Source organism: Bacillus rossius, chromosome 1 (genome assembly GCF_032445375.1).
Source record: "Bacillus rossius redtenbacheri isolate Brsri chromosome 1, Brsri_v3, whole genome shotgun sequence".
Classification (NCBI taxonomy): domain Eukaryota; kingdom Metazoa; phylum Arthropoda; class Insecta; order Phasmatodea; family Bacillidae; genus Bacillus; species Bacillus rossius.
This window is the reverse complement of record NC_086330.1, coordinates 36,178,118-36,204,102: the sequence shown is the minus strand read 5'-3', so window position 1 is coordinate 36,204,102 and position 25,985 is coordinate 36,178,118. Positions and strand designations below refer to the sequence as shown.

At 39.0% G+C, this 25,985-nt stretch overlaps 1 protein-coding gene across 5 annotated transcripts in view; it reads right to left on the bottom strand.

Annotated features, from left to right (window-relative positions):
- The window catches only part of LOC134534441 (atrial natriuretic peptide receptor 2-like), a 368,135-nt gene that overhangs the window by 45,942 nt on the left and 296,208 nt on the right, over positions 1 to 25,985 (bottom strand). For 4 of the 5 annotated variants that reach the window (XM_063372934.1, XM_063372918.1, XM_063372911.1 and 1 more), the window contains 8 exons: positions 20,505 to 20,616; positions 18,092 to 18,311; positions 10,983 to 11,099; positions 9,816 to 9,971; positions 9,331 to 9,440; positions 8,492 to 8,814; positions 5,920 to 6,145; positions 3,011 to 3,175 (listed from right to left, as the gene is read on the bottom strand). In XM_063372934.1, coding sequence (XP_063229004.1) covers positions 3,011 to 3,175; positions 5,920 to 6,145; positions 8,492 to 8,814; positions 9,331 to 9,440; positions 9,816 to 9,971; positions 10,983 to 11,099; positions 18,092 to 18,311; positions 20,505 to 20,586 — 1,399 coding nt within the window. In that variant the 5' untranslated portion in view covers positions 20,587 to 20,616. The remainder of the gene's footprint in view (positions 1 to 3,010; positions 3,176 to 5,919; positions 6,146 to 8,491; positions 8,815 to 9,330; positions 9,441 to 9,815; positions 9,972 to 10,982; positions 11,100 to 18,091; positions 18,312 to 20,504; positions 20,617 to 25,985) is intronic. The other variant, XM_063372941.1, reaches the window with a different exon arrangement.

Here is a 25,985-nt window from a genome sequence, read left to right as displayed (position 1 = left end):
GACCCCGAATATAAGGCGACCTGCAGTTTCAGGAGGCCAAACAAATGTAAAAATAATTTTTGATAGAAATTAATGTGAAAATTCATTAGACATTTTGTGTTGATAAATCGTTTTTGCATTTATGTATAACAATTAATTTATATTTATCACATTACTTATTTAAAATAAGTTTGAATGGCCTACCCTAAAAGTCAAAAGAAACCAATTAGAAAATATTTACATTTTTAAATATTACACTAGAAATTTTTTCGTATGTTTACTCTAATGAAGCTGCATAATTGTCATCTTCAGAGCTGTTTATTTGTCTAGAGCTCGTTCACCGCCGTTCCACCGATGTGTGATTGTTCATTTTTCACAGTTTACTGTATCTACGAATTTAAAATTTTTACAATGGCTATTAATCACTCTTAAAATACAGCATTTAACTTTCCGTTTGACTTAAGCTACGTATTACCACAGAACAAGGTGTATTACTATTTAGTAGTGTGTTTAACGTAAAAAAAAGCAAACAAAGAATGCATCTTGCCGGAACAAATTAAGTGGCTAGCTGACATGATGAAGCATACGGCCATGAATAACTTCGGTTACGTGACCGCGTATATTTGTCCATATTACTCTCTGACAGAGAGAGTCTGTTCTGTGAATTTGAAAGAATAATCTATTATAATTATGAAAGGTTTTTACATAAATAAAGAGTGGATTATTAAAATAGCTTTTGAAGCAACGTACCAAATTCATGTTAATATGGCGTCTTCGTGCGTGTTCGGCAATGTTCGTTTTACAACAAAGAAATATTGTGGAAAGACAGTTGGCAGCCGTGAATTTCCAAACATTACATCCTAAATGTTTGTAAATGTAAACAATCGTTCTGAAAATAACTGTGATATTTTAGTACAAATATTTCCGTTACAAATCTGAAGATAAATTACCGTAAATGTTAACACGCGATTGTACACAAAGTACAAATATGAATTGTGAAATAAAAGGTTGCCATTTTGAGATGCTTCAACATTCACGTTTTTACTCAAGAACAAATATTTTAATTTTCAACTTCAAACAATTGTGAATTACTGCAATATTTGGTGGATTTATCGTTTTTCCCCGTGTGAGGTAACAAAGTTTTAGTTAATATAAAAAATCGTGAACGTTTTGTTAAACAATGTTTCTACTGTAGCTTTCAGCTTGGAACTAATGTTTGCGGTTCTGACGTCTTGGGTGCGAAAATAAGGCGACTTCCAATTTTTGCATCTCTCGTTTATGTAAAAATGGTCGCCTTATATTCGGACCAATACGGTATATCACGGTATTTTTATTTAATATAATAATATATTTAACTAGTATGTCTGATTCATTAATTTTTTTTCGTTTGCTTCGCACATAGATGGTACATTTTGACGCGGCTGAGCACTCACTGAATGAGATGAAACAAGAAAGCCTCCATATTATCTACTACTTTATGTCGTAACCTCACTTTTGTTTCTATTAACACGCGTGGTTTCAATTACTATTATTCAAGAGATGAGGTCAGTTTATTTCTACTATAGTATAGTACAGTACACACATTTCTGTGATGTATATAACTCGTTTTTGCAGAAACACACGTGAAACGGTGTATTAGAAATAAAAAATCATGTCTGAAGTGTGGAAACATTTTACAATCTACCCGTTCGATGACAAATTTGCAATATGCAATTATTGTAACACGAAAATATCTCGTGGGCCAACAAAGACAACAACCAACCTATTAAAACATTTTCGGACTCAACATAAGTAGGACCTATCTTGCTTTGGGGGGACTCCAGTGAAATTCATAATGTACCAGAAGATTCTATTTTTGATTTATATGCTGTTTTAATATTTCAGTTTGTTTTGTAAATACACTTGAATTCTCATTTCTATAAATTGATGAAATTATAACCTTGTATTACTTATGAATTAATTAGCATAATACAAGCAGCTGAGTTCTCATTAGAATTGCATTAAAAACTTTGTCTTGAAATAGAAGTTTGTTTGGAATCATGGTATATTGTATTTTTCCTTTAAGTTCTTTAATGATTAGGTACATGGCAATTTTTTTGGTGGAATCGGAATCGAACCTGGAATCGAAGCATTTTAGGAATCGGAATCGGAATCGATAAAATATGGAATTGACCCAGCTCTAAAATATATATATATATATACACACACACACGTGTGTGTGTGTGTGTGTGTGTGTGTGATCAGGGTTGCAAATTTGTAGGATTTTCCATAAAAAATAATTTTGACATTTATGTGTATCAGTTACGATTTTGCAAGCACAAGCGGGCTACTTTGGTGAGGGGCTCAATTCCATGCCCCCCCCCCCCCTCCCCCTCTAAACCCATCATCACCGTTGGTGAAAAGATCGTTCAGGCATAGTGTTAAGTTAGAGAAGGCCACAAGCCATCCATAAAACTATGGGTTCTGACTGCACCACTTATACAATAAAAATAAATTATAAACTAACGAATGAATGAACGAGGGTTATCATCTCAATGACATCAAAGTCATCGGAAACTATGAGAAATTAAGTACCATAAATAAACCAACAGGCAATAGCAGTGTTATGGGAGGGGTGAAACCTCCCCCCTCGACCACCCAAAAAAACAAGTCACAGAACTACACAAATAAACTGCAGTACAACAATTTACTCATGGCAGCACCAGGCCTTTTGGAGTCGGTTAAGTTTGTTTGAAAAATTTATTATTTGAAATTTTCTTAATGGTACTGATAAATTAAACTTCTGTTAACATGGCGTCATAAAATGTGATAACTGGGGGATATTCCATATGACCCAAAACCATCCGGGCATACACCCCTGCCAAAATTCTAAGCTAGATCCACCACTGCCAGAAAGTTACAGCCTCAACTGGGTTAGGCCCGGATCACCTTATCGCCTTGAAGGCAGGCGAGTGATCCAGCTACTCCACTGCCATGATCCCTAAGGTAACACTGAAAAGAAAGATAAAATACTGAAATGCTTGATGGTTACCCAAAATGCCGGCGAGTTCATTGTACATGTCGAATATAATGTATTCTATAAACGTCTTCATGACTACGTCCGACTTGCACTGGCCGTTGTCCACATTAAGCACCAGCTGGTAGTCTCTGAGGATGGTATCGTTCTTGTTGACAGCTGTTAACGCCATCAGTGCGGCTGTGGACGAAACAATCATTTAAATAAGTTGCTAAACTGAACTGGTCTGTTGAAAAAGGCCACATCACATTTTTTAATAACTCACTTTATTGTATGAATGCACTCTAGTGATGCCAAATGTTCCTAGTAAAAATACCATTTCTATAATGCTTCTCTATCTCTCCAATAAGCAGCAGTCAGAGCACGGTTCATTTGAACAGCCACATCTCCGGAGAAATTGCCTTTACTAACGGAATGATCTAATCATTACTCAAACTTGTTTTTGGGGTTTCCAAAAGCATACTACAGTATAATCCCGCTAATACGAACTAATTAGGACTGAACCCTGTTCGGATTAGCGAAAATTCGGATTAGCGGAATTTTGTCAGATAATGCCATATATTATCTTTTTGAGGCGTATTTAGTGTCTGATATGTCAAATATGTACAAAAGGTCAGACGAAAAATAAACCTTTATTATTTAGTGTACATATTTAGTATCATATATTTTTAATTACTCACATAGCCTAAACTGCAATTTCAAATACTCAACAAATCCAACAGCCTACATTACGTGACAACATTAGGTTGAAATGAAAGACGATTTGTGAGTGTGTATTAGCAGAAGGGAGTAAGTAACCTTCAACCAGAGTAAACAAAGCCCCCTTCCTCCTTCCGGCATAGGCTTACGCATTCCTCTCCTCTTCCGTTCCCAAATGATAGTCAGACAGTCAGTGCGTAACATGCTACTGCTGTGTCACCTGCTACTGCGCACTTGCCCTGTGTTTTGTGAGCCCTTGTGAGCAGTGTGTAGTGTGGTTTTTTACATTCTGTGCCTGTCCCTGCTGTTTGTCATTATGACAAGCAAGCGTAAACATAACTCGTGTACATTAAAAGAAAAACTGGAAGTGCTGAAAAGACTTGACAAAGGTGAAAGTGCCACTCTGTTATCCAAAGAATTTGGTGTCAGCAAAGCAACTATTTCCGATTGGAAAAAAAACAGAGGTAAAATTGAGCAGTTTTGTACTACCACAAATGAAAAAATTATTGAAAAAAGTAGCAAAACGACAGTGTCTTCTTACAAAAAATTGAACAAAGCATTTTTTTATGGTTTACCCAAGAAAGACAAAAAGGAATCTCTATCACTGGCCCTCTGAATCAAGAAAAAGTGCTTCAATTAAACAAGCTAATAGATAGTGACACATCATTTACGGCTAGTTGCGGTTCCTTAGACCGACGGAAGAAACGACATGGAATCAGGCAGCTTACAATTACTGGGGAGAAACTGTCAACTATTCAATACCTTGAGGAGTTCAAAGATATCATTTCTTCCTACGCGCCACAGCAAGTTTATAATGCAGATGAGACGGGACTTAACTTTAAAGTATTGCCTACCAAAAGTCTTGCATCACAAGAGGAACAATCTGCACCAGGGTTTGAAATGGATAAACAACGCCTAACTTTGTTAGCCTGCTGCAATGCTTGTGCCACAAATAAGCTTCCACTGATGGTTATCGGCAAATCGGCAAAAACACACTGTTTTAAAAACATGAACATAAACACTCTCCCTATATTTTACAGAAACCTAAAGAAAGCTTGGATGGATCGTGTCTTGTTCCAAGAATAGTTTGAAAAAAATTTGTGCCAAAAGTAAAGGCTTTTAACAAAGAAAATGGATTGTCTCCTAGTGCTTTGTTACTCATAGACAATGCTCCATCACATCCTGAAGAAATGCAACTTGTTTGCGGTGATATCAAAGCCATTTTTCTCCCACCAAACGTCACTTCAATTTTGCAGCCAATGGACCACGGAGTTTTGCAGGCTTTGAAACAGAATTACAGAAAAATGCTTCTTCGTAGCATGCTTGAAGAGAATGAAGAACTGACAATCTTGCATAACCTCAAGAAATTCACCATCAAAGATGTCATTTACTGGTTAGCAGAAGCTTGGGAGAAAAAACAAAAGGAATATTTACAGAAATCATGGAAAAATCTCCTGATTTAGAATTTGTCCAAATGGTCTTCCCCCCAGCAAAAGAAAAGTTTGAACTTCTTCAACTAGTGAAAAAAATTGTACCAGGTTGCGAAAATGCAGAAGAGTGCGTAGTAATGTGGACGGCCATTGACGACTGTGGTGACAAGGAATACACAGATGAAGATATCGTAGCAGCTATGCAGGGAACGTCAACTGATCTCGATGCAGACGACAGTGAGGAGGAAGAGAAAGCGCCAACTGATGTTTCTCACACTGCCGCAGCCAATGCCCTTGATCTGGTTTTACGCTACATCGAGCAACATGCCGATGCATCCCGACAGATGTTATGTTTATGCGGCGTTGGCGAAATATTGCATCTTCAAGCTGATTTAGTGCATTGCGTCAAAGGAAGATTACTGACTTTGCCTCTTTGCTTTTTTACATTTTTTTGTGTCAATCCTGTACAGAACATCAATTCTACATGTAGTATGTAAGTAAATTCAAAATTTTTCAATATGTACATACGTGTATTTGAGTACTATGTACGTAAACCTATTTTTTTCTCTTTTCAGTTAGACAGTGAAATATATAAATTATAAGTTTCTTATGTACATATTAATAAACGTACAACATTACTTGAAAAAACTTGTTTTTCTTTACTTTTCCTGGTTCTTAAATATTATAAAAATTATTATTTTTTGTCCTATCCCTGTTCGGATTAGGCGGATTTTCGGATTAAAGGGACTCTACGGTCCGTACAATTCAAAACCATTAAGTGGAATTAACACCCACCTCTGGCAATACCCTTGGCGGTATATGACGATCCGCTGATCGGAAAGATGCCTCCAATGCGAAGCACATTCTTTTCGTGAATGCTTGGGACCCACTGCTTCCAAACAGCGCTGTTAGTCGACATCCAGTCGCAGGCAATGCTCTCGTAGCTCCGTCCCTCTCCTTCGATGTACAAGTTGATGATGTCGTTGTACTCGTCTTCTGTGAAAGTCATCTTCCGCAATGCCTGAAGGGGGAGAAAAAAATTCAGTTTTACTGTTAAAGTCAGTACTAATGCCAAAATTCACATGCATAAATCAACAACTTGTCAAAGCGTATCAGGCAGATTTTGATAATTGTTTCTACGACAACAAGAAATATATTTTATTGTTTAGTAAAAAGTGACATTGATAAGAGATCATTCATGATATAAATATACATACCTGTTTCTCTCAAACAATGAACACTAATTAGAAAGCACACTAATGATGCATGTAAAAAAAATTCTAGTGGATGCATTAAGATTCAGAAAGTTTATTTCATAATTCATTCAAAGATAGGTATTTTAGGGCACAGTTCAGCCCTAACTTGTGTGACCATTGATACTAGAAAACCACATATTTTAAATTTAGTACGTGTTCTCTAATGACTTTAAAATGTCATGATACAATTATTTGCATTTGTAATCACTTGCATGACATAATACAGCTCACAGATAATGTTTAGCAAATATATCGTGATAAAAATTTCCAACCAAACAACTGTAACAAATAATAGTACTGACTCTAAATAAGACAAGATTATGTATGTGGTTATTTTTATGCTAATTTCAGTTTTAAAGGTGTTTTTTTACTTTAATGATTCTGTTGATTCATGAATATAGCAAAATACTAAAAAAATTTAAAAAAATAGATTTTGGCCATTATATATTGCTCTTTTACAATGCACATAATTTTTAATAAGAAAGTTTAACTACTCAGAATAAAAATAAATTTGTAATTATTTGTGTAATTGAAAAATTACCAATGCCATAATATAAAAATGAGTTGCTAATACCAGTTGCAAGATAAAAAAAAACTAAATTCTTCAATTTATTTACCATATACCTTTTGGTACAAATCTCAAGCTAATTAAATTACATTAATCAAATTATATTATATTGAAAGATTAGAATTTTGTGATTCAATTTAAATTTTTCGATATTTCTGAATAATAATTCAATGATTTTTAGTTGCATCTCGGTGTTATGTGGATAACTGACGCACTTTTCTGTGTTATTTCAGTTTTATTGCAATTCACCACATAATCTTGTCCCTAACTGTAGAATAAAAATAAAATAACCAACATGGTGCGTAAGACAAAGCTATAAGTCTCGTATGCCGTGCAGATATATTTTTATTTTCTCATTACATATTACTAATAAATGAGTGCTATTTCTGAAATCTTAATACAACACCAGAAGTGGACACACAGGAAGTGGGGAGAGCAATAAATCTCCCGGCATCAAACATAATTTTTTCTAGCAAAATCAATGTTTTAGAATCCGATTTACATTTTTTTTAATAAGCTATTTATGAGACTGGCCACCACAGGGCACTTCTACCCCCTCCCCCACCACCCAATTTCTCATTGGCTGATTGTGGCTTGCTTTCTGTATGTTTGCATATGCACTTCATTTTTGTCTGATATTGAGGTTTATCTATGATATACAGTATAACCGGTATTGGCGGTTATCCAAAAAAACATTTAAAATCAATTTATTCCTATTGCAAGGTGCATTCCAAGAATGTACCAGAAATAGCCCTTGAATAGGAAATGAAAATAATGAACATGGCATGAGAGATGGAGATACAGGACCACAGAAAAGAAGCAATTTTAAAGCGTGGCTCACAGAACGTGTGGCTAACCATTAGGGGAGAAAACTCTCAACCCGCTAGATAGTAGCTTTACTAATATAATATGAACTAATATAGCTATACTAACATAGTAACATAGCACACGATCAGGTCTTGTAGTTGCTGTTGCTGTTTTATGTATATCATTTCATTGTAGAATATGAAAGAAACTTTGGATGTTGCAATTGCAGTTGCACTTTTAGAAGAAAAAAAAGAAGAAAAAATAGAAAAGTAATGAAAGAGTCAACTGATGGACTGATTGTTTGGACTAACAGTTTGGAAGTTAACTGATGGACTGATGGACTGATTCTTTGGACTGGCAAGATGCTGATCCTACACACTGCAGTACAGATTGAGTGCTCCTGAGCTCACAGCCTGATTTCAGACTGATCGTGTGTAAGGGCTTTAAGAATCACACTTCTACATCTCCCGCCTTGTTCTTATGCAGTGGTGGAAACAAAAAAAACTAAGGGGTAAAAGGGAGGGGGGGGGGGGCGCTAAGACACATCTTGAGCTATGGGTGTAATAACAAATCATCAAGTAACTGCTAGCAAAATGTTTAGTTTTTATCTATAATAATGACGTCATTATGGACAAGTGTATAAACGTGTTCTAATAACATGGAAGGTAGGGGGGAAGGGGAAGGGGGGCTCTGCTTGTTGCTGGGCCGCCCGCATCAAGGAGGGGGAGCGGCTGACCTCGTAGGCGGGCCAGGCGCCGGACTGCAGCTTGATCCAGTACAGCTTGACGAGGCGCTGCATGACGTAGTGGCAGGGCGCGCCGGCCCGGGGACTGTACATGTCGCAGGGCGGGAAGGCCACCTCCAGGAAGGAGCTGCGCCTGTCGGCGGTCACGGCGCTGGGGATCCATGTGAGGATCGCCAGGGAGCGGGCGGGCGCTCCCTTGTCCCGGTAGCGCCTGGCCAGGTCCCTCGTCACGTTCCTCAGGTTCGGCCCCAGCCACACCACCTTCACGTACAGCTGCATCTCGTCTATGTGCTGCTGCACGAACCTCGTGTCTCCTGGGGCACCGCAAAGCATTCGGCCCGTCAGTTGCAGGCGGGTAGTGGCGGGTCGACAAACCTCCACAACCAACTGTGGTTTCTTCAACTGAATGCAGCTAATAAATTATGAAGGTGGTTGGGAATTACGGTACAGCAGTTGGTAATCTAGGGAAGATCTATCTAATCAAAACTTACACAGGATAAAATGATGTTTATCCCCTTCATTAGTTTTTAAATCTGCCACTGGAATGGGGTTCTTGGTTATGACAATTATTTTTTTAACGATCGTCGAACATTAAAAATCTATTTTGCCAAATTATCGAAGCCAATACAGGTAATACCAAGGGAAAATTAATATGCAGAGAAGTGGTATTGATAAGTAAGTAAGCTGAATATCTATGTTACTAATGTGAACCCTCCTTCCATGTCAGGTTATTGTAAATAATCTTTTATTTTTCTCCTTTTACATTTGTGTTGGAAGTCAGGCACTAACGCCTTTGTGATAGGGTGAATGACACAGAAGCAGCAACTCACGTGAGAATCCTGCGAACAATACTGCGCACGAAACTGCCGAGTGCCTGAAAGACTTGCAGCGATCGGGAACGTACATTCCATTCTCGCAGAAACTTTCCTCGCAGAAGTACCTGCACATACAACAAAGAAATGTTTTATACAACATAATATTGGTACACATGATACTTGTAAAAAATACATAAATACATAAATCCCTTAAAAAGCACTAAATTAAGCAACACAGAGTTCTTGCAAACGAACAGAGCTTTTGCAGTGGTAACCTAAGTGAAATCCTGATAGAAAAGATAATTTATACAGAACAGGTAACATGAAGATTTTCTTTTAGTGATACGATTATTAAATGAAAATATGAAAATGACAGAAATCACTTTGCATTATTTCGATTTGTATAGCAATTCAAGCACTGGTGGCTATAATTCAAAATATTATTATCTATGAAATTTGAGAATCTATATGGAGAGGGGGGAGTATCCAAGCAAGATTACTTTTTGTTTTTCTCATCCCTGGTATAGCTGACAATCCTGCTCCAATCCGATTCTGAGACGTTAAACACACTGGCAGACGATGGATCCGTAAAGATGTGCCAGTGGTCCATTCCTGGTATGATTTGAGACAGATCTTTAGGAACAAACCACCCAAATCTGTAAAACAAACCAAAGAAAAAGCCTTTAATATCTCTAACTACACACAAAACAACAGTCAATGTAGCATTAATAAATAACGCATGTTACTTTTGATTTTGTTTTCACTATGACACAAAGTTTTTAAATTATTTATTTTAAGCATTTCTGGCGAGTGAACATTTTAACGACACTTGCCTCCACAAGAATCACGTGTGATGGCATTCTTGATAGTGCTGAAACAACACAGCTAGGCGACGGGCAAACTCTACTCAACTGGCACGACATCTAAAAGCGCAATTATTGCGGACAGTGCAACCCCAGAACATTGTGGCAGCTGCAATGCTAGGGTGGCGGCATTAACGACTACCAAAATGCCATACAATAAATTGCTTTGCAATAGTAGCATACCAAGATTTATCCAGGTGCGGCTGCACTGCCCCTTTGTTGCCGTAGAGGAAACATTTCAAGTACGGTACTTAATTCTTTTCAATGGCACGATGGACCCTTATGATACTATGAGCTGCGTAAGACCTTGGTAGCATTTCTAGCCACAAAAATCTACAAACTCTGGTCATCACCATTAGGCAACCCACTAAAAACAACAATGCATGTGACGATGCTGAAACACTCAGAATATTGGTGAAGCTGTGCAAAACGAATACCCCAGAACTTATTTTATGTTTTATAAAGAATTAAAAACCAAGGGCAAGCTTTACCGTACACAATTCGTGCTAAAAACAAGACACGACACATGCAACGTGATCACGAAGATTAGCAAGAATCATATGCAATGAGCAAGTTTAATTTTAGTTAATAAATGCGATCTTGATATTTACAACGGAAGTTTTTGTGTTTTTTTCTTTTACGCGGCGAGGCACTGCCAATCTTTGGTTCACGTTATCAACGACTCGGCTCTACTAGGACGCAAGTTGCATTACTGCGGGCCTGTGACTCGAGAAGCTGTGCAAACACGCTCGCGCGCCTGAGACGCTTCAAGCTTCAAGCGCAGTCGGCGTGGCAGACACGTACCTTCCTGGGGGAGCGATCTTCCCCAGCTCACGCACGTGGGAGTTGCCGAGGCTGCCGAAGTCGATCGTGGTGTTCGGCGGCACCCACACTTCCAGATTAACCATGGCTGTAGGTATCCTGCGGGAGGAGTGAGAAACAACATCAACTCTGCTCCAGTGCCTACTTTCTGAAATACAACTGGCACACACTGGTTTACTAACAACAAATTGAATTATTTTTTAATTGCTGTTGTTTCAAAAAAACAATAATTTTCCCAGTCATAAGGCACAAATTTGCGTATTTAGGTAGGTACCTAGTACCTAGTTGTCGAAGGGAAATAATGGTGTTATGACTTGGATATTGAAGTCCTTTTTTTCACTAATTTACTACTACGTTTTGGGAATTGGTAGTCATGTGAACACTTTATCACAAGCTGAGTTGTTACTGTAGAATAATTATTTCAAACCTATAATAGATACGGTGCTCAATCCATATCTAAAGTACGATTGCACTGTAATTTATTTTCCTTGAAAAGTGATCATCTTTGTTTTATAAATATTCTTTCTTCTTAAGGTGAGACTGCAGTTGGTAAAAGCAAAAATATTATAAAGTTGTTATACTATATACCAAAAGGCTCTTTTTTTTGTCCACGGAAAATTATGTTTTACAATTGTACTGTTATCTTATGCTAGGATAGGAAATAACACAGATCAGTAGTACTTCACTAGGCTGTTCAGCCATCTTGTTTATTTACTGGCTTTCCCGCCTTTACATCCTTCCTCTCAAGCAGTCCCTTATATGACACAATACTCTTTACAATTAACCTGATACATATTAACCTGATACATTACTTAGCTTTAACCTGATACATTACTTAGCTGTGACTGTTCTCTCCTTTCCAATGAAAATTACTCAACCAACTGGGTGGCTTCCTCTGTCTTTTTGATGTCCTTGCATCCGTCTCCCTTTACTCTATCCCTCCAGAATTATCCTCTATTAACCCCCTTGCATGATTCTGTGAATTTCTGGGTGGCTCATATTTCTCACCCTGTAGCCCCTGCAAGTCCTCCTCCCCAAATCCTCTAAACTCCTCTTCTCCTTCCCTCTCGTCCCTCCTGCTGGATTTATCTTGCTCTTGTACTACGTCCCTATGATTTTCCTTGAACTCTATGTTCGACCCCCCTTCTCGTCCCTCTTGCTCTTGTACTACTTCCCTATGATTTTCCTTGAACTCTATGTTCGGCCCCTGATTTTCCTTGAACTCTATGTTCGACCCCCCTTCTCGTCCCTTCTCTGCCTGTGTAATTTTCCCTGGGAATGGTGCTGGCACTAAAAACCTTCTGTTTCGCCTATACTTTCGCTGGTCTAATTTCAATATGTAAGACCTGGGTTCCTGCCCCACTGCTTCAATTTCCCCATACTCTCTGCGATCCGAAACCCAAACCCTCTCTCCTACTACTAGGTCCGGTAATTTTCTAGCCTTCTGCCTGTGGTTATAACTGTCCGCCTGTTGGATTTGTCTCTGTTTTTCCTTCTGTACCACCTGCTCATGGTTGATCTGCCTAGATAGCTTAGATGGCATCATCGGAAGGGTAGATCGCAAGTGTCGTCCCATGAGTAATTCGCCTGGGCTGAATCCATTAGCTAACAGCGTTGTACGGTACGCCAACAGTGCCAAAGTAAGATCCTCATTCTTCTTTATTAATTGCTTGGCCACTTTCACCGCCGACTCCACTTCCCCATTAGACAGGTGATAGTGTGGAGATGATGTGATGATACTAAAGTTATATGAGGAGCTGAATTTTCTGAATTTCTCTGAGAGAAACTGTGATCCACTGTCCGCTCTAACGACGTTCGGGATACCAAACCTTGCAAAGACTTCCGCGAGACTCTTGATGACCAATTCATCCCCCAATGAAGACATAGGTATGATTTCAAAGTAACGCGAGTAGTAGTCAGTAACTATCATGTACCATCGCTGCTGCTTAAAGTAGTCAATTCCCACTTTCTCCCATGCCCTGGACGGAAACTGCTCCTGCAATAATGGTTCCCTTGGGTTCACCCTTTCCTCTATGCATCTAGGGCAACTTCTTATCAGTTCCTCTAGCTGCGTGGACAATCCTATCCACCACACCGACATTTTGGCCCTTTCCCGACATTTTGATATTCCCTGATGTCCTGCATGTATGAATTGTAAACATTTCTGCTGAAGAGGGAGTGGTATAACCAGACGGGTACCTTTCACTAATAACTCCTCTTCTACCGTAATCTCGTGCCTGAACTGATAATATGACCTCATTTCTTCCGATACTTCCCTCTTCTCCGACCATCCTGTCTCAGCATATTGCCGTAGTTTTCTACAGGTGGGATCCCGTCCCTGTTCTTGTCTGATAACCTGCAAAAATCCGTCCTTTACCGGACACGCCTCTATCATGTACCTTACAAAAGCCTCTACCTCCTGTGTCAGTTCTTGCTCTTGTTCCCTCTGGGATGAATTCCCCGGATTACGGGATAAGGAGTCAGCTACCACTAAATTTTTTCCTGGCACATACTGGACTGTGTAGTCATACCGCATTAAGCGGATCCGAAAACGCTGCAATCTAAGTGACAACTCATCTAAGGGTTTCGTATGCAAGATTTGTAATAACGGCTTGTGGTCAGTTTCCAAAATAATGGGTATGCCTGTCAGGTACTGCCTGAACTTTTCCGCCCCCCAAGTCAAAGCTAGAGCCTCCTTTTCTATCTGCGAGTACCGTTTTTCTGTTGCTGTGAGTGTACGCGAACCATACGCTATAACCTGGCGTAAATCTCCCGATTGCTGAAGAACACAGCACCCCAGCCCAAAAGAGCTGGCATCTGCGCTCAAGATGATCTGCATGTTGGGATTAAAAAAGGCCAAGGTGGGTGCATTGGAAAGCATTTGCTTGATTTTGCTAAATGACGTTTTCTGGGCTTCTTCCCACACAAAATCCACATCTTTTTTTAGAAGTACGAACAATGGCTCTAACACCTGCGATTTGTTTGAAAGAAACTGCGCTGAAAAATTTACTAGCCCTAAAAACTGCTGAAGTTCGTTCTTTGTAGTAGGTTGAGGGAAGTTACTTATACCCTCGACTCTTTCAGAGTCTATTTGAATACCCTCCGCCGACAACGAAAATCCTAAATACTTTACCTTAGTGACCCCGAAACAACTCTTGCTGGTATTTAGCGTGATTCCTTCTGTCTCCAGCCTCCCCAAAACATGTCTCAAAATGTTATCATGTTCCCTTATAGTTGCCGCGAATACCAATATGTCATCCATGTGAAAGACCACCCCAGCTATACCCTCTAACACCTGAGCAATTTTTAGAGAAAAGTTTTCCGGTGCACTTGTAAGCCCGAATGGGAGCCTCTTGAACATATACCTTCCGAATGGCGTGATGAAAGTTGTTAAAGGCTGACTTTCTTTGTCTAGCGCTATTTGGTAGAACCCGGAGTTGCAATCAATTTTTGAGAAAAACCTTGCCCCTTTGAGTTGTGCTAGCTTGATTTATACCCCTGCTATTGGAAAATGAGGACGACTGACATATTTATTTAATTCTGAATAATCACCACAAATGCGCACTGAGTCACCCTTGGGAACAACCACAATAGGAGCCACCCAATCAGTTGGCTCAGTTACTTGTTCTATGATGTCTAATTTAATCAGTCTGGCCAGCTCCTTTTTGAGTTTATCAAATAGGGGCAAAGCCACCACCCTTGGTGTAGTGACTGTACAAAAGGTTGAGCATTCTTTTTTACTGCTAACTTCACTTCCCCCTTCATTTTCCCTAGTCCCTTGATCACTCCTGGAAACTCCCTAGACACCTGTACTTCAGTGTATACTGCTTTATCGGGTGCTGATATTTGTGATAACATGCATTGCTCACCCGTGAACTGAACAATTTCAAGACTTATCAAAGACCTTCTTCCTAAGATAGGTGTTTTTAACCCCTCTATTACGTAAACCTCTGACATACATTTTTTACTGCTACATTGTAGTTCCAGAACCAACCACCCCAGAACCGACAGCATACTGCTGTCCGGTCCTGAAAGAGTTTTCGTGCACTGTTTCAACCGTTTTCTGAACTCTTCTGGAACTGTTTCTGGAGGAACACAGGTTATGTCTGCCCCCGTGTCAATTAGGAATTATACTGTGGACTTAAAATTAGTGATGCTAACCGAGGCAGTCCACTTGTTGGTGCCCCCAGACCCAAGTGCTAAACTACCCAAGAAACATTCTTTCTCCATTTCCGGTACTGGCCTGTCTCGGACACCAGACGCACTTGAGAACTGCCACCTGGCTTGCTTGCTTTACATACCACCGCCCAGTGACCGCCTTTATCACACCACCGCCCAGTGACCGCCTTTATCACACTTAAAGCACTTGACATTTCTTGCTGGACACTTAGAACGCTCGTGGTCTTTCAAACCGCAAAACTGGCACTGACCTGAGGGCCGGATCTCACCCCTAGCTGTTGACTGATGCTTAAAGGAAATGGGCTGTTGATGTCTATTGTCCTCTTGGCGATGTCTATTGTCCACTTGAACTCGGTGAACCTCCCCACGACGATTCTGCTGTTCCTTGTATAACACCGCAGAATGGCTACTCTGCAGTTCCGCTTGCTTTGCTGCTAGAATCGCTTGCTCCAGTGTTAAATCTGGCCTCAGCTGTAACTGCTCACTTGTTTTGGTATCCGCCATACCCACGACTATTCTGTCCCTTATTAATTCTGGTTTCAACTGGCCATAGTTACAATTGTCTGCCAACTTGTGTAATGCGGTGATGAAATCTGCTACTGTCTCTCCTGGCATTTGTGACCTCGAATTGAACTGAAAACGCTCAAAGATAATGTTTCTCCTGGGATTAAAATACATTTTAAATGCCTTCAACACCTGATCATATGTTGTAGGTTGAGGTTGGAACTGCGCCCATATTTCCTCTGCTCGGTCACCCATGATGTAAAGCAACAGATCAATTTTTTCGTCATCCTTTTTTTGACTATGGCCTGCCACCGACATGTATCTAGAAAATCTTCTTTCCCAAGCTTCCCACGCCGCAGGCACTGCAAAATCCAACGCTGGGGGTGGATGGAGGTTAGGCGTTCGCCCAGCCTGCTGGTATCCCCCTTCTCTTTCCATTCTTTAAGTGTTCTCCACGATTCTGGTTGCTACAACGACGTGTTCCTTACTCGTCTTTAGGGCCGAAGAACTACCGCTGCCACCATGTACTGTTATCTTATGCTAGGATAGGAAATAACACAGATCAGTAGTACTTCACTAGGCCGTTCAGCCATCTTGTTTATTTACTGGCTTTCCCGCCTTTACAACAATATTGAACATTTCTATAAATTTGGTAGTGAAATGATCACTGGTAATGAGTGGGGACTATTTAGGTTGCACCGACTGTGAGATATAAAACACCTTTTTTACTAGCTACATATGACTGGTTTGATTTCAATAGGCATCAACTTGTTTTGCGATGGGGAAGATTGGTTTAAGATTTGTTCTGGACATACGCTACTGCTGACTGTTTGTACCTGAGGATAGGAACAGATCTCAGTAGTTCCCGAAACGTCGCATATATAATGTCTTAGAAAGCCTACTGTGTTCGTCTGTGGTGTCGTCGTTGTGTTGTCCAGAATATTTTTTCTGTCGCATCTGTTGTGTTTGTTTGTTGTCCAAGATAGTTTTTTTTTTGTCCTTATTTGCTGTTCTAGTTGCTACTGTCTCGTCGTTGTTAGCCCAATGTGTCCTGTGCTGCAAAAAATGTTTTTGACTAATTTCTTCCACGGAATTTTCGGTGCTGTCTTTTTTATGACATCGGCTGATTTTGGCTTGTTTCCCGTGTGTTTTGCATAGTCATCTATTTCTGCCCGCTACCGAGGTTCCTTGTGGCATACAGTGCAACCAGCAATGGCGTATGTCCAAGGAGAATCTCAAAATAGTTGGAGAAGCGCCGGCGCGGCGGTGACGCCGAACTAGAGCTGTAGCAAACCGTATGTATTCGGTACTGAGTAACGGGTGCGACATCTAGTAACGAGTAACGAAACGTTACACACGGCTGGATTTCGTTACTCGAATTTTTCGTATGTTTTACGCATGCGCGCGCATATTCAATGAATTTACGTTACAAAGAACGATGTTTGTTTGTTTATTAAGTGAAGTATAATTTGGAAATTCGTCATCCAAGTTTTTTACTGTTTATAAGAAAGTGTTTTTTACAAATTAGAAATATATATGTTTTTGTTTTTTATTATCACGTATTTCAACGTTTTTTGTTTGTTTTTATCTTAAAAGAGATAATATAATAAAACCGCTCTAATAGAGATTTAATTGTTTCTTGGTTAACAAAAACTGTTAATTATCAAATATTGTTAACTGTTTATATTCTATTTATTATTATTTACGCAACGTCATATTGTACGCGTAAGCTATACGACTCGATTCGTTGCTGCAACATAACATAGCATGTTATGCGGTATCAGAAGTAACGAGTAACGTACCGATACGATAGTAACGAGTACTAATTGTTATAGTAACGAATACATACGGGTACGCTTTTTTTTCGTTACTTTTAAGGTGGGTTTACGATTGAAAATTAAGAATTAAGACTTAGTCGTGTACTTACCATATGACTCTATGTAAACTAGTGGAATGGTTTATGATTGTCGTGTGTGAATTTTGACGGGTCGTGTGCGAACCATATGATGACTTAAGACTTAACAGAAATGGTTATATTTTATATTTTTCGTTAAGACTTAAGGGAAGCGACCAATCACAACAAACCGGAACCTTTCAACCGGAAGTTTATGTCTTGGTATTGGACCGAGCGAGGCAGTATTTTGGGTTAGAATTCGTATATTTGTCATTTGTAATCATCATCCATTTCGAAAAATAGATATCCCATTTGTCAATAACCTATTTCAAACCTGCTTCTACGTTTCGAACAATGGCCGACCATGTGTTTTGTGCTGTGATTGGTTAGAATTAACGACTTCTATATGTCAATCATAAACTGGAAAATGTAGTTTTGACTTAATCGTGTGCTCGATGTTAAGTTATAATTCTTAAGGAAATCCAGCTTTGCACCTCTACGCCGGGCCACTCACGGACTGTCCTCCGCGGCGGACCCCGACAGCCGGTCGTACACCAGCTGCGAGTCGAAGTCGTCCCCCTGGTCGACGACGACGACCCTGGGGTAGCCCATCACCTCCTCCAGGAACAGCTTGAACACGTGCGTGGCGAGGCGGTGCGACACGCGCCGCGACGTCTCCACGATGATGTCCAGGGTCTGGTCGGCGTAGCGGAAGTACCTCTTGGGGTTCACCTCTGGGGGACCAGCAAGCGTTCCGGCATCACGTTAACTCCAGGTACACTCCACTCGGCTGAGGTCTGCTATGAGTAGAGACCCGACAAATTCGCGGGTTCAATGACCTCCAGAATAGACTCCAATATCCTCTACACACTCGGGCAAATGCCAACTATTCATTGGCTGCTGACTTGTGAGTCGTCTCGACTGGGTGGCCTGTGATTCGACACTTCTATGAGTGAGGGTCTCTAATTGGCCCTCAGTCCTTCAGATTAACAGTGAACCAATGACAGAAGCAGCACTAAGGTATAATTATTTGAATTTTAGCATAACACGAAATGAACCCGCGAATTTTACGGGTCTCTAGCTATGAGTACTCGAAGAAAAGTATCCGATATTCGTAAATAATTTGATACTCGATTCGTAGAGACCTGCAAAATTCGCGGATTCATTCGGTGATAGGCTGGAATTCAAACACATACACCTCTTAGATATTTTTGCTATTGGCTTACTGTTCATCTGGACGAATCTCAACCAGTTATAAACCCTCAACCAAAGAAGGATCGAATCACAGACAAACCAGCTGAGACGACTTAAAAGTCGGCAGCCAATGAACTTGCGTTATTTGCCCGAGTGTACAGGGGTATGTGCAGTCTATCCTGAAGGCCATCGAAACCGCGAATTTTGCAGGTCTCTATCGATTCGGTATTTCAAATTGAATTTTTTATTATTAGAGACCCAGAAATTTTGCGGATTATTCTGGCCTCAGGATGGAATTCAAAGTTATAGGTGTGCTCGACCCATGTTTACTTTCCCATTGGTTGGATTTCTTAGAGAGAACAATTTTTATCCTTGTTATTTGGCACTACCTGATTCGCTTACTTCTCTCCTAGCTGGGCATCATTGGCTCACGGTCGTAGACGGGCGTGTCCAAACAACTTCGTGCTAATCATGAACACAGTGCGAGAGTGTGAAGGTTTGCATTCTAGCTTGCGGCTAAATGAATCCGCGAAATTTCCGGGTCTCTATTTATTATTATTATTCGTTAAAAATAGACATGCCTATACCGTTATTGACACATTCACAAAAAAATATAGACACATTTAAAAAATGTACCACGTTTGAGTTTCATTGAGAAATTTAGATTTGTACTGCAACAATTTAACAAATAACAAATAATGATTCAAATTTTTTAATAATACTAGCAACCCACCCCGGCTTCGCACGGGTGCAATGCTGATACTAAAAATATACTACAGAATGTCTTCATATACAACGTTCAGCTTTTTTTGTCATTAGACGCGTTATTTATAGGCACGCGCCGCCTGCCCCCGGCCGGTACCGCCGCAACCGCTATGCTCCTGCATTTTAAAACTGTAATATCTGCGAAAATATTCATTTAAATTACATGCCATTTAAATTACAGGGCCATATTGATCTATATTAAATGCACAATGTATTTAAGGTACTTAATAGGATAAGGATTAATGCTGTATTGCTTACAATCGCTTCGTAAATAAGCCATTATTTCTCGTAAAAAGCAATAAATTGCAATAAAAAAATGTTATTGTGGGTTATCACTAAGAGATAGATATATACCATCGCGGACCTTTTTTAAGACCTTTTTAAGGTGTACAATACTGTAATACATTATTTTGATCTATCTCGTAGGGTTCAGCCAGCGTTTGCAATGTAAGCGCAAAAAAATGTTTTTATTTACGACATCACATTAGAAACCTCTAAAATTATCACTGTTTCTCTACTATATTATGCATGTATTATACATATAAACCTTCCTCTTGAATCACTCTATTAAAAAAAAAAAACGCATCAAAATCCGTTGCGTAGTTTTAAAGATCTAAGCATACATAGGGACAGACAGCCAGCGGGAAGCGACTTTGTTTTATACTATGTAGTGATTCTATTTTATGTATGTAATCAGATCAACAAAACAACATTCATACTTAAAATTTACTGGTGTAAGAAAATGCATTGCCAGTGTGCACAGAGGATCGTGGAGTAAGCGGAATTTTTTTTCCGTCTCTAGTTTTTTGAAAGCGGCCACAAAACCGGGGAGTGGGCCGTGCATGCATTACTACGTGGAACACTGCTTGAATCCGCTCTGTGTCCAGGTGATGGTCACCGCTAAGTCTGCGACAGGTCTGCAACAGCTCCGTGCACAAAGCTGCCACGGGCATAGGGGGTCGACTCACCCGGCACGTCTTTGAGGCACCTCCCGTGCGCAGCCGGGGTCGGCGACAGCAGCGCCACGGCGACCAGCGTCCACACCAACATGGCGGCGTCCGTCCGCGGCAGGCAGGCTGTCTGCAACCAGTCAACACCGCCGTCAGCGCGAGGGCGGTCGTCACCTCTCCTCTATTGTATCACACAACCTTAGTTCATTGTTTCAGCGCCTCTGTTATATTATACAACCTTATTTCATTGTTTCAGCACCTCTATTGTATTACACAACCTTATTTCATTGTTTCAGCACCTCTATTATATTATACAACCTTATTTCATTGTTTCATCACCTCTTATTATATTATACAACCATATTTTATTGTTTCAGCACCTCTATATTATACAACCTTATTTCATTGTTTCAGCACCTCTATTATATTATACAATCTTATTTCATTGTTTCAGCACCTCTATTATATTATACAACCTTATTTCATTGTTTCAGCACCTCTATTATATTGTCGCGGGTTGAAATTTTGCAGGGTTGTTGAAATCAAATTTAGGGACTTTACTGACGGGACTCTGGGCTGGCTGCTCTGTTCACTCGTCAGCGCAAGTGGCGTGACCATGTAATTGGGGCACGGGGCCGGCGCGGCGCGCTGCGGGCTTGCAGAATTTTGTTTGTTTGTTTGGCCGCACGCTGGCGCAGCCACGGGCCGCAGTTACTGGGGCGCGCTGTCGTAACAAGCCGCGCGGTGTGGCCTGCACATCGGGGTAGAGGGGGGTAGCCTTCACAGATGTTCTAGTTAGTTGTTTAGTAAATTTGACTTCAATAACGAGCTTTTGTTATGGTAGGCGCGGCAGGGCGCGCGAATTTAAGCGCAAGTGAGTGGTGACTCGGGGCTCACTCAGGCGGAGGCTATGCGTCTCACCTGTGGTCACGAGTTGTTAGTTCGTTCGTGATGTAGGAATTCAAGCTTTCGGGCGGAAGCTATGGTCGACGCCAGAGGCCACGAGTCGTTTAATTTAAGTTAGGTCATAATGTAGTCGTCAAGCTTTCGGGCGGAGGCTATGGCCCTCGTCAGGGGTCACGCGTCATAGTTTTTAAAATGTAATGTTCGTTCGGGATTTCAAGGGCAGGAGAGGCCCCTACGTTATTTTTTTAAAGTAATCGATCAAGAAAGGCTTTTCGGAAAATGTGAGTATGGACTTATCTTTGTTTTAATTTTAAGTATTAATTATGATTTGAGGTATTCGGAAGGACTAGGGAAGTGTTTAGTGAAGTTCTCTCATTCTCTCTCTTGTAAGGTCGTTCAATCGTTAAGGAAGTAAAGAGATTATTGTTTTAAATTGTAATCCCGCTATTTAAATGTTCTTTAAAATGATGTTGAGTATTTGACTTTAAGAATAAAATAATTTTAATTAAGTATTATGTTATTTTGCAAAATCTCCTTAGTTCAGCTCTCACCAGACATCCTGTACGGGATGACGAACCTATGATCCTAGGTACAGTAAAGTATTTTATGAAGTTAAGACTAGTTGATGCCAAGCGAGTTGTTTCTATGTAAAGAGCTACGATTCTCTCCCCCCTCTGAAAGTGGATCGTGACAGAAATGGCGGTGGCACCGGCTAGGTGCACGTGACAGAAATGGTGGAGGCGCCGGGTAGGTTCTATTTCTGGAGAGAGAGAGAGGTAGATTTTTATGTTTATTATTAAGTTAGTTTCAGCTTCTGATAGCAGGTTATTAAGAGTTTACTTGAGGAGAGGATTACGGAATTTAATCTAAGTGGAGGAAGTCTTTAAGATTTTTTTTTTGACGTAACAGATGTTTATTTGAGGATACTTGTAAGGATAAAGTTTATAGTGATAAGTTGTTTTAAGTCGTTGAATTTATTGTAGATTTATATCGGGGATTATTACGTGAGGAGAATACGTTATAAGTTAAATGCTTATTAGAGATAATGCAAGTGGTTTAATTTAATTGAAGTTCATTTTAAGATTGTAGGTTAAGAGAATTATAATTTAAAATAAAGTTTTTTGTCGTAAATAGGAATTATTTTCAAGAGAAGTTTGTTTTGTTTTCGTGCGCGTAGGAGACGAGACGTACGAATTAAATCAGTCGAGGGAAGGATAAACGTTAGAAAGGAATTAAAGAGAAAACGAGAGTTTATGTAAAAGAGAGTTATAGAATTTATAGTGATGTTTTGTTTTAATTAGAAAAATGTTGAGAGTTGTTTCAGAACGACACGTCAGTGGACGTGGCAGAATGAACACGTGACGGGGAGGTGCTGAGACCTAGCGGAGAACGGAGGAACCGCAAGCGAGGGTTGGCGCACCTGATGGAATTCGGTGACGTCACGGACTCATACGGAGACGTGGACGGCCGTGACCTTGTTTTGATCAGCTGTACGGTAACTTAGCGATAAGAAAATAGACTATTGGTTAAATAAATTTAAATTTAAGTGTGTTTTAGAAGAAGAGGAACTTTCAGTATGTAAGTAATTTATTTTAAGAAGTGTATGATGTATAGGCTAGAAGTGTTTCGTTGTAAGTTGTTTATGTTTTTGTTAGTTAAATTCTACCTCGGTTTTAAAAATATTTTTTTGGGATTTGTAAACATTATTAAGGAGGTACACTATAAAATCGATAAGCATTGAGAAAACTGGGAAGGCTAGATTTTGTGTGTAGAGGGAATTTACTCCAAAAGAACAGAGAGACAAAATTAATGTTTTCATTAGGGCGAGGGACCCTAAGGTGAGGCGTTGTGTCCCTGGGAAGAAAGGGAATTGTAGCGCAGACCATAGGAGATGGGCTGGCTACGTGAATTAAGGGTTAGGAGAATCCTGAGAGTTGTGAGTAGTTTGGGGCAGGAGTTCCCCATGGTAGTACCGAAGTGGCTATCCTGTATGGGATAGGGTACCATTTCAATGAAGTTTGTTGGTGGGGTTAGAGCCCCCTGTGTAGTGGGCCTATAGCAGATAGGCACTACAGTGAAATTTTTGGTTATTTTGTGAGGTAAATTCCCTGGAGGTTAAGTAAGATTGGATTCAGTTAGGAAGGAGGGAAATGAGAAACATTGCTGTAGAGAGTTAGTGTACTTGCCTAATGTGAAATTGAATTTTACTAAATTAATTTAGGAGAAAGTTTTTTTCGGTAAATAAATAATAATGGAAGATAGCTAGATAATTAATTAATTTTTTTTGAGTAAGGTGTTTTAAGTAATGAAATAAAATAAGGTGAAGTAATTTGAATAATTGGGGAGGAGTTTCTTTAAGAGTTTAGATAATTGTTTTTGAATTTATTGAGATATTCAGCCAGTGAAGTTTGAGTGTGAGAGATACAGTGAGATTTTAAGGAAATCGGTTGTTTATTAATTAGGACAAATGAGATTTTATGATTAAGAGTCAGTAAGCATAGTTAAAATTTACGACATGATATTTGTTGACAGTTTACAGTTATTAAGGAGAAAACAGAGTAATCTATTTATTTTTATTTTAAGGGTTTGAAGATAAGATTATGAATTTTTTTTTTGAAAGTTTCTTGGGCATGTTTGAATAATTTTTATTTGGATTTTAAGAAATTACAGAGAAAATTTAATTGATTTACATTAGTTTGGAAGTATGGAGGTTTAGTGTTCGATTAGCCCTAACTTGATGGTCGGATCCCAAAAGAATGCCGTAAAACCGATAGCCAATTGAGAGGAATGCGGTAGGCGCTTGTGTAGAGAGGGGTTGTGGGAAAGCTCCTTGGGACTGATGGCAGATCAGGGGCCCTAAATAGTGTGTGATGCTGTAAAACCAGTGCAGAGAAAGCCTGGTATGCTTAAATTTTTGGGCACAGGTTATGTAAACCTGGGGTTCCATGGGATTTAGTCATGTTAGCTGCTGTGAGACATTAAGATTTCCAGGCTCCATAGTAAATTCAATGTAAATTTTTGTTTTCTTAAAATAATAAATTTGTTTTTAATTTTTTTTGAGATATTTGATTTGTAACAGTGAATACAGACCCCGAGGAATAAGAGTTGTCATGCTGTGAGAGGAGAAGGTGGTAGGCCTAAAAGGGTACAGGCACCACAGAGGTTATGTGCATTGCATAATTTAAATATAAGGAAACTTGAGAATTTGAAATTTTGTTGTTGGTTTGTACACCCATAAGAAGAGTATAGGCAGAATTTTTATTGTTATGAGATGTCTAATTTAATTGAAAAGAAGAAAGTTTAAAGATGCAAGGTAACATTATTATTGTAATAATTGAAAGAGATTAAGAGGTAGAGAGAAATAGGCAGTTTTTGTTTGTAAGTACTAAAGTTTACAAATAGAAATTTAGTAACTAAGAATGAATAATAAGTTAAGTCTAGTGTAAAAGTTTTTTTTAAGTTTGTTAAGTTAAGAGTCACAAGTAAATTTTTTTTTAGAGAGAATGTCTTTGATAGGAAGTATTAGAAACTTATGGGAATTTTAGGGTAACATAAATAATGTAGGTAATGAATAATAAATAGATGGTAGGTCTTAAGTTAGGATTAACATTTGAAGCAGAATTTAATTAAGAAGAAGGAAAATAAATAGGCCTAATGAAAAGAACAAAAAAGGATTTTATGGTAAAGCATTTTTTTTAAGTAATAAACAATGAATAATAATGTTGTTTCAGGGTAATGTGTACTAATAATACAATTGTTTTTTTTTAGGACCAAAGAACAGGAATTATGTAATTTAAATTAACATGTATTTTTGAAACTGTTACAGATTCCTTAAGATGAGCTGAGCAGCAGTCCAGTTTACAAGATGACAAGAGTTCGAGAGACAAGATACAAGATCACTGAAACAAGAGCCAAGACTGAAGATTCAAGAGAAGAGAAAGCTGGCAGCCATGGACTTACAAGTGGAGATTAATAAGGTTATGTAAAGTTTTATTTTTTTATGGAAGACAATAACTGGAGTTTTTTTTGTTATAAACAGTCTTTACAGAACTTTTTAGGTTATAGTAATGTAATGGAACTAGTGAGTTGTGGTAGCTGTCAAAAAGAACTAATACCTTAAGTTTAATTTTTAAAGTTAATTTTCTTAATTTACAGAGGGATTAGTAGTTTTTTTTAAAACCTTATTTAGGTTGGAATTTCAATACAATAGCTTATTATAAATGTGTACGAACAGTTCAAGTTCACCGTACTGATAGGTAGGTCAGATGATCTTATTGATTTTGATGATTTGTTGTTTTGAGTTGATTTTTAGGTGTTGTGAATTAGACAATGAAATAGTTTTGAAAACTTAAATTATTTCAAGCTAAGAAATAGTAAATTTAATTGTAACTCAAAGGACACCAGAATTTAATTTTTTTTTTGAATTAGTAATGTTTGAAAATTTTATACTTTACAAGAAAGGTTATAAACAAACAGATCGGATGGAACAAGGATGCAGTAAATCACAATTTCATTTAGAATTATTGATTAGCTTTTGAGGTTATGAAGTAAAAGTAATTATAGTTTAAAAGTTTGAATAAAAAAAAAATGTTT